We start from the raw sequence: 20136 nt of genomic DNA, 5'->3' as shown, positions 1-20136 counted from the left end.
AAACGCTTACGACAAACTTTTACTATATTTGTGTGATACTTCATTTTTGCCAAATATGCTGTGGTTGAAGGTGGTAATAAGGCACTTAATGCCATTTTGCAGCGTGTCAGCAGAAGGAAAACACAGACTTGACAGATTCTCTCCCTTGGATTCCCAGCAGACTTGCCAGCTCTGTGGGAGAGGGGCTGCCCCACGTAGACAAGGAATACCCATATAAACTTAATGACCGTTCTTGAGACGGGTCGTGTGTTTCAGTGTTTCCCGCACCATGCTGGGAGCTGAGGTGGGTGTTTTGGCAGCCAGAGCTGACTGAACCGTCCCCACACGACACAACGAGAACACTGAAGGGAGTCAGAAGGCGCTTTGCTGAGGTGCTTCTTTCCCCGGGGGTTTTAGCCGCCTCAAGGGCACACCGAGGGGAGAGCGAGGAGGGCTCCGCTCGCCGAGCACACACACAACTCGGAGCGAGGCACCTCTGCTCCCCGAAAGGGAGCTGCAAGGGTTAAACACCGACAACATCCCCCCCGGTAACAACCACCTTCCCCCCGTAAAGCGTACGGCGCCGCACTGCGCATGCGCGCTGCTCACGGGCGGTGCGCCTCCGCGCATGCGCGAGCCCGCCCAATCGTTGGGCGCCGGCCGCGATTCAAACTGCTGCTGTGAGGAAAGGGCGGGCGGTATCATGGATGTGGAGTCTTCCCGCATTCCCGTCTATGGAGCGTTCCACCGCGGCCCTGTAGGTACGTACTGCCACCTTACTGCGTATTTTCCTGAGGTAGAGAGGTCCCTGCTGCGGGGTTGGGGCAGCTGGGGGCTTCCTGGTGAGGTTTCACTTTGCTGAGCGTGTGGTTGTGACGATGAGCTCTTGTGGGCTCCGGTGTTCTCGTGGTTGTCTTTCTCTTGCAGAAACGCAGCTACCCTTTTCTTCAAAGAAGCAATGTGCCGGTAAAGCAGCAGGGCTCGAGCTCAACAAAGATCCCGATTTTAATTTTGGTTCCAATGTTCTAGCGGACGGTGTGTTCAGAGCAACAAACCAAGGGTAAATTAAAGAACAGCTGGGTGTGTTGTTTGATAAATGTCCCAAAGAAAGCTCTTGCAGGGATAGTGACTCCACTGTCTCCCTGGTTAGCTTGTTCCTAAGTCTGGCCGCACTTTCCTTGAAGAAATTCTTCCTGGTACCCCTTATAAACTTCTCTTGGTGCAACTTGAGGCCATTTCATCACATCCTATCTGAGAAGAGAGACTGAACCTCATCACATACTTGTAGAGAGTGACAAGATCCAACCTCCAGGCTAAACCCCAGTTTCTTCAGCTGCTGCTCAAATGTCTTGTCCTGTACTCATTTAGTCAGCCTTCTTGTTCTTAATCATAGAATCACAGAATGGCCTGGGTTGGAAGGGACCTCAAGGATCATGAATCTCCAACCCCCCTACCACATGCAGGGCCCCCAACCTCTACATTTAATACTAGACCAGGCTGCCCAGAGCCCCATCCAATCTGGCCTTGGAAACCTCCAGAGGTGGGGCATCCGCAACCTCTCTGGGCAGCCTGTTCCAGCCCCTCACCGCTGTCATAGTAAAGAACTTAAATCTTCACTCCTTCAGCTTAAAACCATTTCCCCTTGTCCTGCTGTTACTTGTTCTTCTCTGAACGTGTTCTGGTAACTCAGTGTCTTTCTTGTAATGAGGGACCCAACACTTAACACAGCATTCAACATGCAGTCTCACCAATTTGGAATGCAGAAGGACAAAGAGCGGTTTTGTCACGTGTACATGATCTGTAAGTATGAAGCGATCATTGTGTAACTGTGTTCTACTTGTTGCTTAAGGATTACTAAATCTGCCAAGAAAGCGGAGCCACCTTTGAAGAAGGCAGTTACAAGAGGGTATGTTTTTTCACATTGTTAATAGCTGTCCCTATGCAGTTATGTTCCTTCTCAGAGAGTTCTGATGAGCTCTACACTTACAAAGGTTTGCTTTGCTAATGGCCTTTTGTCCAGGAACATGAGCAAATCTTTCAAAGAAGGACATCTTTATGAAAGTAAAAGGTGTGTGATACCAGTGTTCTTTCACTTAAATCTTTAATGTTTGATTCTACAGACCTCTGAGCAGGTACAAACTAGAGACAGAGCTGAAGGCCAAGAATCAGCTATTGGAATCAGCCAAACAGCAATTGCACTCCAGATTAACAGGAGCTCAGGTAGGAATAAGAGGTGGAAATCATTGAGTAATTCTTACATTCTGCTCCTTGCAGGGTTAGATCAAAGGGCTCACTTGCTCGTTTTCCTGTCTCCCTTGGAAGGCAGTAGACTGAGTGGTCTGGGTTTTCTCTTGCAACACTGAAGGTATTTGGCTAGAATTTGGCAGTCAGCAGTGCTATGGATGTATTTGGCTAGATAATGCATCTGGATCACTGTTGATAGCCACCAAAACTCTAATCCTGTCTTAAGCTCATTGCAGGAGAATGTTTCCACTTCACAAGTGAAATTTGAAGAAAAGAGCCTCAGTATTGCCAGATGTTTACAATGTTAACAGAAACAAGTGATAATCATACTCAATAGTGATTTGAAGTCTATTAAATCTATTTCAAACTTAGAGCCAAATATGTTTCTATTTGATTTCTTGATGATTCTGCTAATTCCATCACATAATGTGGTGTGGAACTGCAAGCAGTGTTGAATGTATGGTCACATTTTAGTAACTAAGGATGCTTGTTCTGGTCACTTCTTTGCTATAAAATTTGAGGGATAGTGGCCTTGTTTTCTTTAGAGTATTTTTAACTGAGAGCTCTGTATGTATGATTTTAAGCTTCCTGATGTGCTATTGTTTTTTAATATCTTGATGGATTTCTGCAAGCTTTTTTCCTATCTTACCACTGGTGAGGAGGCCACACGTGGAGTATTGTACCTGGGAGCATGAACATGGATACAGGAGAGACAAGGGTGTGTTAGGAAGAATCCAAAAAGGGGCCACTAAAACATTTGAGGAAGTAGAGCTTCTCTCCTGTGAGGAAACACTGAGAGCTGGAACAGCTGAGCCTAGAGAAAAGCAGTCTGGGGGCAATTTTGTCAGTGTATATTGATATGTGGAGGGAGGGTGTTCAGTGGGGCAATGGACACAGACTGACACAGAAGCTTCAATCTGAACAACTCGCCTGAGCAAGATCACTTCCAGAAGTGCTTTACCAACTCAGTGATTCTGTGAAATCCATCAAGCCGAGATTCTCCTTTCTTAACCTAAGTTTAGATTCAGAGTCTGCGCTACGTTACTCATCATCTCTCAGTGATCAGAGCATAATGTAATTGCTATCCTATATAAGAGGCCCAATGTGTAACCTTCAGTTGTAAAAGTTCATTTTATTTCCTAGTTCTCAACTGGTTACTAATCTGTGAGATGATCTTTCCTTTTATCTCGTAGCTTAACTTCTTTGTAAGCCTTTGAGGCCTCCTTTGGGATGTTCAAAAAGCTTATGGCTATTATCAGCTGGATCACCCTAATCCACGTGCTTATTGATTCTCTCAGAAAATTGCATTCAACTTGGGAGGTTGATCAGCTTATCCAATTGCCTGCTAAAATCCGAACTGTGCAGGGAATAATGCTGTGGCCTAAAGATTCTCAGATGCCTCTTTATTCCTGACGTTAGATGCTCCTCTGTGCATAACTTTTAAAATACTACAGAGAGAAAGCAAGAAATCACGAGCTAGAACTGTCTCAAAGGAATCTATCTCTAGGAATGGGATTTCCTAGCAATTACTATGACATTCACATGTGATAGATCCTGTCAAAAAGCAGGAATAAGGGTCTCTTTCTCTGGCGCGTAAAGGATAGAAAGGCAAGATGTGATTCTTGGTGTTAGAGGAGAACCTGTTAAGAACTCGGTATTACTGACTAATGGGGAAAAATTTGGTTCACTTAAAATGTCACTGTGTTAATGACAGGGCACTATAAAGGAGTTAAAAGAAGAGAATGAAAGCCTGGTGCAAGAAATTGAAAAGCTCAAGAAATTTCAGGAAACTTGCATGGTGATTTTAGAAAGCAGAAACATTGACCCTGGTAAGGATTATGCATTTCATGTTTATTTGTTGTTCAGAGCACCACTTTCTTTTTTCTTTTCTCTCTCGCTGCATCTGTCTGTAAGACATTGGCTTCTGCCTCTTTGTTAAAAAAGCACTGTGATAGTGTGGGATTTCTTTTTGCTAGTTTAAGAGGAAAAGCTGCTTCTTGTGGTTGGCTCTGTCCTAGATAAACTTTGAGAATAATTTTCTTGCTGCAGAAAGTTACCTTTGGGAAGCTGTTAGGTCTTAGAGCACTGTATGTTGTGTCTCATCAATCAGTTACAGGCAGCAACATTTTGGAGGAAGAAGAAAAAACACAGGAATGCCAGAAGCAGACAACGGTAAGAGAATTTTTGAATGGGCTTTGGTGAGGTGTGTGCTACTGCCCTTTTGTGCCGCTGTTGTAATAAGAGCTGCTGAGATGTGTTCATCTGCAGTGTTTTATTATTTCTTTTGTCTCTTCAGCTTTTAACTGAGAAACTCATAGCAGAATTGAGGCTATTTAATGAAACAGCTGAAAAAGAAAAGGAGGCACTTCAGGTAAGACTGTGAGACTTGTTTCAGATTCAGCCAGGCAGTGAGCATTTGGTCTGGGGCTTGTTTTCCACCTCACCATGTTATTCTGGCCTCCAAACAAACCAGACAGTGAATGCCTGTATCCTTAATCAATGTAAAACTTGATCTGACCTGAAATCTTTCTGGGAACTAAGTATGCAAACACAAGCAGCTTCTGTATTACTGTCTTGTCTATATACTGACCAAAGTAGTCATTAAATTACAGTTCTGCAATTCTCAGTATGAAGTTTGAGCTAATCAACAAAATTGCTATTATACATGGCTTCCTCAACTTTTGGTCATGGAAGATTGCCATTTTTCTCAAGGAACCCAGGCAAGCTAGGCCAGCCTTAGTTTAGCAGCTATGACAGTGCTGAGGAGTTCCAATGTCTGAAGGCTTCTGTTGCTTGTTCTGGTTTGAGCTGCCTTTTGGAAGTCAGCTTTGCTAATCTGTACATTCACATTAGTGAAATGTTGTGTACATTGTGCCACACAGACAGCAATGGCCAAGTGGGAATCAGCAGAAGAAGAGAGACAGCGTTCCCTGGAGAAGCATTCCTCCTTTCAGGAAGAGATGAAGGAATGCTCAGCAATCCTCGATCAGCTGGAGCAGCTCCTGGCTCAGTGAGGCACAAGGATGAACTGCACAGTCTCTATTTTGCAAACCTTGTTCTTATGTCTAAAACAAGAAGATGGGCAGGCTGGCCCTGGGTGCAGGTAACACCTGCAGGATGGCAATGGGGCAAGGTGAGCAGCAACTGCTGGCTGCACAAGAGCCAAACGTTCACAGCTATTTAATTGCCTGCTGGGGCTTAGCCTGGATTTCCTTACTGCATACCTTGCCAACGGCTCATCTGCCTCAATCCGCTAGCGTTTCATTTCCTTGTATTAAGTATTTTTGATTAAACGCATTAGAAAGACAAGCACGTTTGCTGTTATACCCTCAGGCAGCGCACCGCAGGAGACCCGCCGTCCTGCCGCTGCCCTCTACCGCCCCCTCCTGCCCCTCGCGGCACGCTGGGCGGGCCGGGGCTCTCCCCGGGACAGGGCCGCGCCTGCGCGCCGGGACCGGACCGGGGCAGCCATGGCGGCGGCGGTGCTCGGCAGAGCCGCTCTCTGCTCGGCGCTGCGCGAAGCCAGGCAGCGTCAAGCTTTGCTGCGGCGGGGCTGCGCGGGGCTGGTGGTGGACGATACGGTGAACGGGCTGAGCCACGAGCAGCGGCAGGTAGGCGCTGTCCCGGCTGCGCGCCCTCCGCTGTCCGTGGGCCAGGCGCGGCGCGGCAGTCCGCCTTCCAGCGGAGGAGGGGGTGTGTGTCAGGGCTGGAGGGCGCTGATTGGCTGAGAGTGGCGAGCAGCTGGCCAATCCGCGGGGGTGTTCTGCTGACACGTGTCCGCCGTGCCCCGCGGGGAGGCTGTCCGGGAGCTGTGTGAGGTGGGTGGCGCAGCCCGCAGGCTGCGTTTTTAGGTGAACGAGTCTGCTGCACTCAGATTGCACTTCTGATCAAATCAGCTCAATGATCAAAGACATTGGATCCTCCAGCGCTCTCATTGGCTCTGTTGGCCGGTGGGGGACCTAAAAGTTCTGATGTTACTTCCTAGCTTTACAGCCTTGCATTCGCATCAGCATAGTATGCTGAATGTGTGCAAGGCCTTTGAGGTAGTCCCACACCACATCCTTGCCTCTAAATTGGAGTAATACGAATCCAAAGAGTGGGCTATTTGGTGGATAAAGAATAGGTTGAAAAGTCACAGCCGGAGGGTTGTGGTCAATGACTCTGTGTCCAGGTGGAGGATGGTGATGAGTGGTAACCCCCAGTGATTTCTCCTGGGGCTGGTGCACTTTAACATCTTTATCAATGACATACATGATGAGATCAAGTACACCTTCAGCAAGTTTGTGGATGACACCAAGCTGACTGGTGCAGTTGATATAACAGAAGGAAAGGATGCCATCCAGTGTCTTCCAGTACTTAAAGAAAAGTCGTAAACAAGAGGGAAATAATCCTTTTATTCAGGTAGATAGTGAAGGGACAAGAGGGAAGGGCTTTAAGAAAGGAAAGATTCGGATTAGGTGTCAGTGGGAAGTTTTTCACTCAGAGTGGTGAGGTACTGGAATGGGCTGCCCAAAGAAGCTGTGAATGTCCCATCCCTGGAGGTGTTCAAGGCCAGGTTGGATGGGGTCCTGGGCAACCTGCTCCAGTACCTGATATAGTGGTTGGCAGCCCTGCTTGTGGCAGCAGGTTTGGAACTTGATGATCTTTTGAGTTTCCTTCCAACCCAAACTATTCTATATTCTGCTATTCTCACTTGCCCCAAGGTAGTGGCAGTATCTTGAAAGGGTTAGTCCAGACCAATGAAACTTTCCTCTGTGCTTCTCAGGTCTGGGGCTGGGCTGAAAGGGACCTCAAAGCCTCCCTAGCCCTCGCTGCCCTGCTGTGGGTGGATTGCTACACAGCAGATCAGGTTGCCCATGGCCCCACACAGCCTGCTGTTGGTCACTGCCAGGTATGGAGCACTCACAGCTTCTCTGGGCAGAGAAGTGTAGAGGAATGTGGTATTGCAATAATGCTACCACTTGTTTATACCTGATTGGTTTTTGTGATTTATATCTTTATCGGCTTGATGTTTCAGTGTGTTCAGCAGGTATAAAAAGGTGAAAGTAGTCTTGTAACTTCTATGTCTCTTACAGAAAAGCTTGGCAAAGACCATAAATAGATCTTTGGTAATGTTGGTTAATCTATGCATTAAAAGCACTTGACACTGTTATATAAGCTGTTTTAAAGTTTTTGAGATGCCTGTCAGAATGCATCCTCCAGTCTCTGATGATTAAAGTATATTTTGCATGTGTTTAAACTCTCTGTCCAGTTTTTATGGTCAAGTTTACTGCTGTCAATTCTGTCGCGATGGAAACATTAAGGTCTGAAAAAAGGAGGGGGAAAAAAAAAAAAAAAAAAAAGTCTGCCAGAGAGGGATGAACTTGTTTGGTGGCACTGGAATCCAGGATCTGGGTAGCCATGGCAACTAACATATCTTTTTAATTTGAAACAAGGGAGAAAGGCAGAGCAGACGAGGCAGATTTTGCTTTGCTGCATCTGTCCCTTCTCAGTGTTTTGGTTAAACAGCAGAAGGTTCCTTCACTGACATTAATGTAAGGGAATAAAGAACCAAGAGTTAAAACTGGATTTCTAAGCTCTACTGTGATGTCTTTTACTTTTTTTAAAAAGTCTTCTTATTATAAACACTTAAGATATTGATTAAGTTTATTTGGAATACGTACAGACTGCTGCAAAGCGCATATAAGTAAATTAATCTTAAAATTTGGGAGAATACTCTGAATTGATTTTATTTCAACACTTTAGAACAAGTAGCATACCTGATTCAATGACATTTTTCCTCTATAGAAGATATCAGGATAGATCATATAGTCCCAGCCTGATAAGCCACACTTGTTATTTAACACGTGTTCTTACTGCAGACGTGCTCATAAAATTAAATGAAACGCTGAGCAAGTACTCAAGGAGGATAATGAATCATAAGCTCTGCTTGTCAACTTTGGAAGTTTCCTAAAACTTCCCCTGGAACCCCAGTGCAGGCAGGCAGTAGTTCAGTAGCATGTGTCTCTCTCATGTGTCATTTTTGGTTGGATGTCAAGGGGAACTTCAGTTCCCTCTTGAGAACTTAAGAGAAGGACTTCTGTCAAATCCACTCTTCAAAAAGCTCAGGGCCTTTTGTGTTATATTTCAGCTAATAACCTGAAATAGAGATTTCTCTATGATTTTGTGTTTGTGGGTTTGAGATCATAGAATTACCCAGTGGTGAATGCTGGGAGTATCCCAGGGAAGAAGATGGTGATAGAGTGTAACACGTGCATTTCTCCTCACTTCTTTTCTCAGCTTAGGCAGACCATGACAAAGTTCTGTCAAGAGCATTTGGCTCCAAAGGCCCAACAAATTGACCAGGAGAATGAATTCAAAGGCATGCGGGTAAGTATTTGATGTGTGCCTATGAAAAAGATGGTAGTCTGTACTTTGATCTATATGTAAGTTCAGACAAAGACCCGGTATGCACCACAGGAAGATATGCATCAACTTTTCAGACTTGAAAGCAGCAGAGAAAAAAAAAAAAGTTTTTTGATTTCCTGTTTCTTCTTTTGGTAACTTCGAACAACCTGGGGAAGAACTGAGCCAGCATCTGATTTAAAAAAAAAAAAAAAAAAAAAAAAAAAAAAAAAGGTGGATTGATCATGGTCTTGTTTAGATTTTCATTGTGGCATTTGTGCCTGGCTGTCTTCAAAGACTCCTCTGATGTGTGCTTCTCACTCTCCCTGCTAGGGCTCACTTTGTGCACAACTCTTTCTTATATATCTGAGTCTCCTCTCTATTTTGCTTTGGAAGTGTTGCGTGCGAATGCAGGAAACGTAGAGCTGTTTGACTTGAGCTGGAAGTTTTCTTCCTAACAGAAGCAACAAACTGTGTGCAATAGGGAGGTTTGATTGATGAAAATGAGAGCTCTCACTATTGGTTTTCATAAGCTCCACAAGACTTAAGACACTCATAACATCTGCTAGGATCTCTCAGAGCTCTGATGTTGATATTTTCAGGGATATATGTGTAGCTTTGAAGTTAACTATATGGGTTTAGTCTGGCGCACCAGATGTCATCCAGTGCTATTGAATAATACCTTTTGAAGTGTCTTGGGGCTATTCATAGATAACAAGCATTTACCTGAACGTCCATTGTACAATGGAGGAGAGCCCACAGTCTAAAGTGGCAGCAGAAGTGGCCCTTGGTGGTTTTGTCCCTACTGCATTTATTCACAGCTTCCCCTTTTCTCTGTGATGCTTTGTGCTAGGCACAGCTGATGTGTGTGTTGTGTGTCAGCTACCGATTCTGTGACTTGCAGAATCATCTAGGCTGGAAAAGGACTGCAAGATCACCCTGTCCAACTGTCAACCTGACCCACCAAAGCCACATTACTGAGTCATGTCCCTTAGTACCACATCCACACATTTCTTACAGTCTTTTAGGGATGGGGATTCCACCAGTTCCCTGAGCAGCCCTCCGTTGCTTTACCACTCTGTCCGTGAATGATTTTTCTTCTAATATCCAGTCTGAACCTCCTGTGGCGTGACTTCAGATTGTTGGTCAGTGGAAGCAACTTCTAGTTTTGTTAGCATAAAAATACTGAAACTGATGAATTCAGAGAGTCAAAGAATGGTTTGGGTTGGAAGGAGCCTAAACCGTTCCACAATTCTAGTGGAATTTATTTATCTTCAATTGTTCCCATTTGAAAGCATATCAGAAAGTATTTTATTTCTGTCCTACAATAAAAAGGGCAATGGAGAATAGTTCTTGCTGTGCTGACAGCAGTGTCGTTGCTACCAGGGGTTCTTGAGAGCTGTGAAGTTGTCTTGGTCTTAAAGAGGGAGCTGAAAGAAAGAAGGGGACAGACTCTTTAGAGGGGTCTGTTTTGATAGAACAAGGGGAAGCAGTTTCAAACTAAAGGAGGGGAGATCTATACTGGATATAAGAAAAATGTTTTTTATGATAAGGATAGCGAGGCACTGGCACAGGTTGTCCAGAGAATGGGAAGCCCCATTCTTGGAGACATGCAAGGTCAGGCTGGATGGTGCTCTGAGCACCTAATAGAGCTGTAGGTGACCCTATTCATTGCAGGGGCATTAGACTGGATGGCCTTTGAAGGTCCCTTCCAGTGTTAACAATTCTGTGTTCAGAACAGTTCAGATCATGTGGCTGCAGAGCAGCAGTTGCTTATGCAGTGGTCTTGTCAGGAGGAGAAATCTGGGAAATGGGCAAAGGAAGGTCAGGGAATACAGCCTGTCCTCTAGCAGATGAGCTTTGTAGGGTGTGTGAGCACTGCACAACAACTTTATCCAGTTCCCATGTGCATCAAGTATCCTGGCCATCCCAAAAACACTGAAGTTTATGTACTTGAGTGGCCCTTATGAAGGTAAAGGATCTGAATCTCCAAGTCCAAAGTGCTCACCAGAAGGCCAGCTCTTATAGCTCTTCCAGAACCTTTGCTTTCCTCAGTAGTTGTTTTTCCTGCCTCAGCTTTAACACTTCCTTTGAAGAGATTTTAAAGAAGGAAGTTTCCTTGGCTTTCCATACCAGTTTCTGTGTTACTGAAAGAGTCTTAAATTGCTCAGCGATTGCAACTCTTCTCAGAGTTTTCCAGAGTCTCGCTTGTGGATAACTTATGCTATCTGCTATTTGCAGCAGTCACAGGCTAATAGACCCACACAGTGTAACAAGGTTGTATGAGGTAAAAGGCAAATATAAATTTAAATCCCAACGCCTTAAATTATCTTTAGCTAGATACAGCATAAGAAGGTCTAAAAGTGCAGTTTTTGAAGTTAATAGGAGGCTTACATTCATCTAAATTCTTAAATTGGACATGTATTAAATCTTAGTACCCGTCTGCCTCAAATTAAATTTAGGGTTATGAGTTACCTTCCTTCAGTCAACAGATTGTAGCATAACTAATGTCATTATGGCTGTGTGGGTTCTTAGTCTGAAGGGTGAAGCTGCTGCTGCAGTAGGAACTGGTGTTGATGTGCTTATCTCTGAGGTCTCGCACCAACAAGGTAAATCCATGTGTCCAGGGAGCTACTTCTCTTCCCACTGGCCTGACTGCTGCTTCTGTGTTTGTAGGAGTTCTGGAAGAAACTTGGGGAACTGGGAGTTCTGGGGATCACAGCTCCTGGTAAGTGCATTCCCACCATCTGTCAGGTGATGCTTCACACAGAAGAATCACAGAACCGTAGAATGGCCCAGGTTGAAAAGGACCACAATGATCATGTACTTTCAACCCCCCTGCTATGTACAGGGTCGCCAACCACCAGACCAGGCTGCCCAGAGCCACATCCAGCCTGGCCTTTAATGCCTCCACGGTGGGGCGTCTACAACCTCCTTGTGTTGCTTCCATTCGCTGTAAATTTTGAGTTATGGGTAAAAGTATCCCAGAGCAAACATCCAGCTCTAATCAGAGAAGTTACAGGATATAAAAGACATTGTGGAAAGCTGTGATTGCTAATGGAGAACTGACAACACAGAACTTTTTTTTAAAAAAAAAAAAAAAAAAAAAATTAGGGCGAACTTCCTCAGCCTCATCCAGGTTAGCTGAAAAGTGTTCTGATTAATGTTACGGATTACTGAGGCACACAGTGTAATGAGGAAGAGTCTTAGTGTAGGAAAGCAGCCACTGGGGCCTTTATTTCCACTTCATGAAGTCTATTTCTACATATGTGTGTGCAAAGGCTTCTGCAGAAGCAAGCTGAACAGCAGCACCTTAAAATAATGCCTCTGCTCTTCTTTCAGTGGCACTGAATCTGGAACTCTCTTCCTGCTCTCTCTCTTTACTCTTCCCAATTTACTGCTGCTCCTGTTTTTTCTCACTCTTACCTTCTTTATTCTTTGATGTTGTGCCTGAGGCTTGCAGCAGTTTCCCACGCTATAAATAAGCCATCGCCTCATGAGTGCTGTCTGTTTTGATTCCCTCTGAGATTCAGCTCTAATTTCTGATTGTGTTGTTGTGTGTGCTTTCCCTAATGGCATTGGTTTTGCTGTAGCAGGTAGAGTTAGGGTGTGACAGTAACACAGTTCTTTTTGGGGGCAGTAACACCCAACCCAGCAGCACTTTAGGAACTAGTAGAAAATCTTTTGTTTTAGCATATGTCAGAAAAGGATAAACCCATGTTTCAGGATATTGAGGGTAAAAACCCAAACTCTGATTGGGATGATTTCAGAGGGTGAAGTGGCCCTGCAGATAAAGACAGGAGTCAGAGTGAGTGACATGGGAGAAAGGCTGCATCTAAAGCCAGTGGCTGTTGTGTGAACTCATGGTAGCTCTTGCTGGTCTTGCTGCTTGCTTCCAGCATTCTTGCTGAGGGCCAGTGAGTGCACATCACTTCCCTGACTGGTGCGTGTTTATGTCCTCTTGTTATAGTTCTCTTATGAGAACAATCATTTGCTCCTTGCCTGTAAAACAAACCTTTTACTTTTGGTTGTGACTGCATTTGTATGTACGCAAATGTGTCACTTTCTTTAAGATGAGAAAACTCTGTAAAAAATTTCAGAGAGGATGGGGAAAGCCAGAAGTGCTCAGCCCAGAGACAGTGCCAATCAAACCCAAGAGCTCTCCTGTAACTGTCTCAAATCTTATTCAAGACTGAGCCCAACCCTGGGATCTCATGCATACATGATGTACTCTGTGGTGGCTCATGTGAGCTTTTTCTTCTCAGTGGAATATGGTGGATCTGCTCTGGGCTATCTGGACCACGTGCTGGTGATGGAGGAAGTTTCCCGTGCATCAGCAGCTGTTGGGCTTAGTTATGGAGCCCACTCGAACCTTTGTATCAACCAGCTGGTGCGGAATGGCAATGAAGCCCAGAAAGAGAAGTACTTGCCCAAGGTATGATGCTGGGAAATGGCAGGATGGGGTCTTTTTTTCCTTTTTTTTTTTTTCACTCCTCAAATGAGCCTTATGCAATGTGGTGATATGTGACCCCAAATTGTCCTCATTGCAGCTCAGGTGTATTTTAATGCCCTCATTCACTGGCTTTCGATACAGGTAGTGCAATCAGTTTAATTACTTGCCATGAAACATGATGAACCAAGTTCTTATTAGTACTTCATTAACTAAAATTGAGTATATCACTGAGACTTATGTTGAAATGCACTGATTGACTGAATTAGTTTGAATAAGGACGAGACGTAATGTCCTTAAGTTGTGCCAGAGGTGGATCTTCTGTTTCTCTTTTTCAGCTCATTAGTGGGGAGCACATTGGGGCCTTAGCAATGAGCGAGCCCAATGCTGGGTCTGATGTTGTGTCCATGAAGCTGAAGGCAGACAAGAAAGGTAAAGCTTCCAGCACAAATGTCTCTTGTAAACTGAAGCTAACCTCCCTAACGCCATTCAGCATTTCTCAGGCCACTTTGGCAGCGTTGTGCTTCCTCCCAGAGTAATCAGTGCATGATAACACAACATAGTGAAGACACAGGGTGGGTGGTTGAAGATCCCAAATAGACTTCTGATTATGGTGGTGGAGGATGATAATGTGATGGAACCAGTGCTAGGAGCCTTAGTTTGTCAGGCATTCGTTAAGCTGTCTTTGGACTCCAGAAATGAAGGTGATGAGTCTTCTTGATTTTGGGGAGAGATGTGTGCATGTTGTTCATGGGGATCTTAAAGATCACCAATGAAATAAAGGGTGACGATGTAAGTGTTGGTTTATCTATTACAAAGTAACAGACTGCAGCTCTGTGCTTCCAGGGGACTACTATGTTTTGAATGGGAACAAATTTTGGATCACCAATGGGCCAGATGCAGATGTTCTCATTGTTTATGCTAAAACTGACCTTAATGCCATTCCAGCCTCCCGAGGGATAACTGCTTTCATTGTGGAGAAGGTAGGTTTCAGTTACTGTTTAATAATTCTCCCAATTCTATGTTGGTGTGCTTTTAAAGCTACCTTCTTCACTTTAAGTGGACTGTTTAGAAACCAACTCAGTATCTGTCAGTCCCTTGCTCAAAGACAAACTATTCCCTGCCTGAACCTTATAAACCTGTGAGATTTGTCCTCTGCCCCAGTGACATGGCATATTGCACTGGCAGCTTTCGATTTGGGTATGCAGGCACAGTCTTTTGGACTAGAGATATGGAGAGAAAGGACAAGATCTGTGTAAAGAAGGACTTGCTTGTTTCCCAAAATTGTTGGAGGCTCTATAAATATCCTACTAACCTATTTTTTATTCTTGCCTTCTTTTTAATACCAAGATGCTGAAATAACATTATTAATTTTTCTCCCTTTTTCTTTTGCTGCCCTTTTGGAATCCTATAGCAACCCAAACACTCAGGCAAAAATCATCAGAGTCCTTTGGATAGAGCCCTTGGGAAACAGGAATCTGGGGGTTTTCTTCCCTTTTAGTTAACTGAGACTATGCTCTGCACATCTTCTTTCCCATGAGGAAGCTGTAATAAAATAAACTCTCAGAGATCAGTAAACTTTCTGATGGACTTACCTGACGGAGAGATTAGCATAGTTCTATCGCTGTCAGTGCTTGTAATCCTTAGTTTTGATGTCTTGGCTTTGCAGGGAATGCCAGGCTTTAGCACAGCACAGAAGCTTGATAAGCTGGGAATGAGAGGGTCTAACACCTGTGAATTGATCTTTGAGGACTGTAAGATCCCTGGTGAGTTGGCTCCAAATCGTGGCAGTATGCATGTGAGAGCTGCGCTCTCTTCTTGCGTAGGCAAATCGGTTAATTGATTGCGTGCATGCTCAGACTGTGACCCAGAGGGCTTTGGGGATGGCTCCCTGCTCTTAAACAGCCTCACAAGAGAGCTGGTGAAGTTGGGAAGTTGTAGTCTGATGGATTCCATGAGTGAACACATCCTGTGCTGGATCACTCCCACTTCTCCCTCAGGGACTTGACTCATACACAAAACCTGTATGAGGATTCCAGAGAAACTTCTGATTGCTGCTGCTAGAGCTCCCATCTGATAAGTAGGAGAACATACTTGTCTTAAAGTTTCTTTTCTCCAAAATCACAGAAGACCACCTGAGAGAGACTTCTGCTTTACTTTTAACAATTCTATGGAGTCTAGGCCTTAAAGAAAAAACATCCTTCCATCATTAATACAACAGGGGCAACTGTAGTGGCTGTTTTCGTTACTCCACTGGCTGTTTTGTTGGTTTGTTTTTTTTCTGATAGAAAGTTCACAGCCACTATACAGCAAGCAGAGGAGATCCCTTATCTGTACTCCTAACTGCATATCTGCAGAGAAAGCAGTTCCACTGCTCCCTATACAGCAGCAACAGCTGCTTTCAGAATGTGGAAGTTTCAGCTGAAATTGGACATGTCTAACTTGACCAGACCCCTGTAGTCTGAAATCAGAAAGGGCAGTACCCAAGACTTCAGATTATCATCTGGATAATCATCTGTGCAGAACAGTGTGTTCTCATGGTAACAAGATTTCAATTTTCTGATAACTTGGAGAAACACATCACTGCACCATTGGAAGTTAACACATTTTGCACTCTGGCAATTAATGCTACATCTGATCTTCTTTCTACCTTGGAAGCTGAACCAGTTTGATGTTGTTTCACATGTCTGCAGAATCTTTGTCTCAGATGTCTTCCTCTAGCACTGCAATTCCATCTGCTTTAAAACATATGGGTTTCATTGTCAGCTGTGCTCCACTGAGTGTTTTTTTCTCATACTGAGTGTTGTCCCTGAGTTCATTTGGTCATACTGATTTGGTAAAAGTTGGTTCAGAACCTCAGCATTTCTTTGTGATGTGCAGCCAGCAAACTTGCCCTTCCTTGTGCAATCAGCACATCTCTCTCAGCTCCCTGCATACCTATCCATCCCTTTTCCCTGGATGTATAGGAGAACATTCAGAATGTTTGGTCCTCTTTGTTTTTGTGTTGGTTTTTTTTTTTGTTTTGTTTGTTTGTTTTTTAAAATATAGAATGTAATTACTTCTAATTTTACTATTATTGATGCTGGAGTTTGTGCTCTGTTCTTCAAAGTAACATTTGCTGTTAGTGTTTCTCTTTGTTGTTTTGGGGGGAGTGGGAGGAAGGGGAATGTTGAAGTTTTTCTGAGGGCCAGGTTCATTCTTTCACTTCTAAGATCCAATATCATGTCTCTGCCTCTGTAGGGGTTACACTTCTCTGCACAGCACATCAACGTGTTCTTCAGTAAGAAGGCAATGCAGTCCTTGGGCTGATATCACTGAAAGAGTGTTTGCTTTGGGAGTTTGTGTGTCCACAAGTCCTGCCTCATTTTCACATTGCATATTGCACCTCTCGGATCTCTTGTGATCAAAGCCTGAAGCACATGTCAGTTCCTCTTCATGGCATGATGAGTGAATAATCTCTGTCCGTCTACAAAGCAGAGCTGATAGACTTCAAGTTCTCCCCTGCCTTACTGAGATGAACCTTTTGGTCCTGCGTCTCTATTGATATTTGCTAATGTCAGTGCGTTCTTCAGATTGTTCCACAAAGACATGGCTTTGAGCCTTTTTGCCAGCCCTTAATCTGATGTACTTTTTTCTGTTCTGTTTTCACAGAAATAATACTTGTCTTTGAAATGTGTGTTTGTAATATGCAATGCTCTGTTCAGTCCCTCGCATGGAAGGGGTGATAACAAGAATTCAGATTTTCTAGTCCCAGAAGGCCAATGTAGATCACCCCAGTGCATGCTAAGTGGTGAGCTTTGGCTGGTTGCCTGCATAAGCTTTGGTTCCTTTATTAGGAATGTTCAATAAGGTGATGTAGGCGTATCAGACTAGGATTCACATTCATTTCAAATCCCTCCTCAGCAGACATCAGATGGTAGCACCTTTTGGTCACTGTCAGATTGGATTAGATACAAACTGATGAGATGGAGAAGAGGGCTCCCATTTTGCCCTCCAAGGCTGTTGAATCTCCCATTTACACAAACACTACACTGAGAGGTCTTCGGAGTGCTCCTTACTCTCTAGAACATGGATAGAGAATAACAGCAATTGTAGGTGGTCTTTGTAACTCTTTACTGCCTTTTGCTTTTTGGCTTTGTTTGGGTTAAGGTGTTTCAGTGGTAGGGAGCATACGCACCAAAACTCAGCCTATTTAGCTCATCCTGAATGTGTCTCAAGCCAGAAGGTAAGGTGAACATAAGTGAGGATTTGAATCTTTTGCCTAGAGAACACAGACCCTCAGACAATGGCTTATCTTAGGATTGCACATGGGTAAATCATTTTTCTTTGGTTGCAGCTGAAAATATATTGGGGAAGCTGAGCAAAGGAGTCTACGTTCTGATGAGCGGGTTGGACCTGGAGAGGCTCGTGCTGTCTGGTGGGCCACTGGGGTAAGGATTTGCCACCTTTCATAGTTTGTAAGACCAGAAAGATCACCCAGCCAGGTTGATATTACCTCTCCATTCCTCATAGAAGCAATGCAAGAAGGAAAGTTTTGGGAATCTCTGCCTTCCAGTGTAGCATAAGCGAGGTGGTTCCATAGACTTACCATCCAGACCGTGATTTTGAACATGGTGGTCTTGGCATAAACATTTTTTACTTTACAGTCCTTTTGTCCCCTTCCTTATGCTCCTTTCTGCATTAAAACCCTCGTATGGACAGACTGTCATCTGCAAAGCAGAAAGAGGATTTCTTACCATTCTTAATCTTGTCTACGCTTTTTTTACAAAATTGGCTCGCCCCTTCTGTTGGTCTTCTGGAGACACAAGGTGGCACAAACTGCCCTAGCAGCAGGTGTAAGAAGGCTCTTCTACCCTCTCCTGAATTAAGAAAGTAAAACCCTACTACAAGATATCCCAAATGAACAACATGTAGAACACTGTGGAGAAAACATGGGCTTTTGGACTTCATTCTTAGCATTTTTTGAGTGGAGCTATAGGAAGACAGCACCATATCTTCTTAGGTAGGAAAACCTTTTTGCCTTAGATTGAGCTTCCAAGATTTAATCAGTATTTTAATTGTTCTGTTGTCTTTCTTTTCCTGCCTACCTGTGCTTTTCTCAGGCTCATGCAAGCTGTTCTTGACCATGCAATTCCATACCTACATGTAAGAGAAGCATTTGGACAGAGAATTGGCCACTTCCAGGTGAGACAGAAAAAGAATTGAGATTTTGTTTGTCTTTTTCTTCTTCTTAAAGAGAAGATGGGGCACTCTGTGTTGGGAGGGCTTTTCGTGAGGAAGGTGGCCTGGAGTTATGACTGATTTTTGAGAGACCATGGGGAATGCATTGTATGAAGCCAGCTGATTCACAGAGCTCAAGCTGAAAACAATTTCCCCTCAATCCCTGTGGACTTATGTTAAGTTTCAGTATCTACATCATGTGTCTCTTTTCTTCTGCAACGTGCAGCTCATGCAGGGCAAAATGGCTGATATGTACACCCGGCTGATGGCCTGTCGGCAGTATGTCTACAACGTGGCCAAAGCCTGTGACCAGGGCCACTTTAATGCAAAGGTGAGCTTGCAATTCCATGTGGGTTGTGTCTGAATTCTCTCCCTTCAATTGAATCATTAAATTTGGAAAAAAAACCTCCAAGATCATCAAATCCAACTGTCAACCATTACCACTGTGCCCACTGAACCATGTTCCTGAATAGAATCATAGAATCATTAAGGTTGAAAAAGACCTCCAAGATCATCAAGTCCAACCACTAAACCATGTCCCTCAGTGCCCCATCTCCACATTTCTGAAAACCTCCAGGGATGGCAACTCCACTGCTTTGCTGGACAGCCTGGTTCCTCATCATGAGCAGTGTGGGCATACTGGGGTTTAAAATGACTCAGAACTCTCCAAGTGTTTGTTTTACCCTCCTCACCCCCACAATACAAGAAAAATAAACTGTATTTGTACAAGGGAACAGATGTAGCAGAATGGGTAGGTTTTATTGGAAAGTCAAACCCAGTATCCTGCCTGCTGTAAGGGGCTATGGCAGTCATCCCGAGGTGGTGTCATTGACACAACTGACATATCACCGTGTCTGTCGGGGGAGAGCACCAGGCATTTAGCAGAGCTGAGCCTTGCATCCCAAATCAAATCATGTTGGTCTCCAGGGGGTATGATGTCCGTTTGTGAGGCAGAGAGCTTCCCTGCTGCACTCTATTTTCTACCTTCATGTAGTCTGACAAAAGTGACAGAAAGACGGTGTCAGCTTCTTGCTTGCAGAGGATGAATCTTGTGCCTTTGTGATGAAGTGGTTCAGGTTTGTTAGCAGATGTCTGTAGAGAAATGAAAAGGTCAGAGCAGCACAGGTGGGGAAAAGGGCAGGTGACATCTTCTGTGCCTCTGTCACTATTTGTGTCTTTTCTTGCAGGACTGTGCTGGAGTGATCCTCTTCTCAGCAGAATGTGCTACCCAGGTGGCTCTGGATGGGATCCAGTGTCTCGGTAAGACACAATCACTGCCAGTGTGTTATTCTGGGAGACTGCAGGAGTGGGCCTCTCAGCCCCTCAAATGAGAGAAAAGCAATAACTTGTGCCTTGGTTCTGGTCGTAGGTGGGAATGGATACATCAATGACTACCCCATGGGGCGCTTCCTGCGTGATGCCAAGCTCTACGAGATTGGAGCTGGCACCAGTGAGGTGCGCAGGCTGGTCATCGGCAGGGCCTTCAATGCAGCCTTCAAGTAACCTCCAGCAGTGGAGGGGCAGCCTGCTGAGCACCACGAGGCCTTTCACACAGAGGTTGGAGCGCACAAATTTGTTCTTCCCGTGGTTCCTGTCTTGATGCTTGTGAAGCCTGTCTGCTCGGTGATCAGATGAATCAGACTGCAGTGTAGAAGGAAAATGTATTTGTTTTCTTCTTGTGATCAGCCTGATTCATCCTGTCCATAAGCCATCCTAAATCTCAGCACTGCAAAGCTGAGGTTCATCCACAGGACGTATGGTAACCAAAGCAGCAGTCAGCATGGCTGGAACCAGGGGAAAGCCATTGCTTGGGTTTGAATCAGAAACTCGATCTAAAAAATGACTGTGGGGATGATTTT

At 44.5% G+C, this 20136-nt stretch overlaps 2 protein-coding genes across 2 annotated transcripts; both read left to right on the top strand.

Moving 5' to 3' along the window:
• Positions 1-607: 607 nt before the first annotated feature.
• KNSTRN (kinetochore localized astrin (SPAG5) binding protein) lies at positions 608-5237 on the top strand (the record flags this gene model as incomplete). The annotated part of the gene is made up of 8 exons (XM_079537203.1): positions 608-740; positions 907-1039; positions 1829-1885; positions 2100-2199; positions 3938-4052; positions 4334-4395; positions 4520-4594; positions 5106-5237. 8 exons carry the CDS (start codon positions 608-610, stop codon positions 5235-5237), a joined length of 807 nt encoding a protein of 268 aa, XP_079393329.1.
• Positions 5238-5693: 456 nt separating this feature from the next.
• On the top strand, positions 5694-19780 carry IVD (isovaleryl-CoA dehydrogenase; the record flags this gene model as incomplete). The annotated part of the gene is made up of 12 exons (XM_079537292.1): positions 5694-5834; positions 8503-8592; positions 11284-11335; positions 12873-13042; positions 13396-13489; positions 13904-14040; positions 14727-14823; positions 17394-17487; positions 18160-18241; positions 18504-18608; positions 19465-19537; positions 19647-19780. The coding sequence occupies 12 exons, from the start codon at positions 5694-5696 to the stop codon at positions 19778-19780; spliced, it is 1269 nt and encodes a 422-aa protein (XP_079393418.1).
• Between the last annotated feature and the right edge of the window lie 356 nt (positions 19781-20136).

The sequence above is a fragment of the Tetrao urogallus genome, assembly GCF_951394365.1.
Source record: "Tetrao urogallus genome assembly, chromosome: 6".
In the NCBI taxonomy this organism is placed as follows: domain Eukaryota; kingdom Metazoa; phylum Chordata; class Aves; order Galliformes; family Phasianidae; genus Tetrao; species Tetrao urogallus.
The sequence above is the reverse complement of the archived record's forward strand: the minus strand, read 5'-3'. Positions and strand labels throughout refer to the sequence as shown.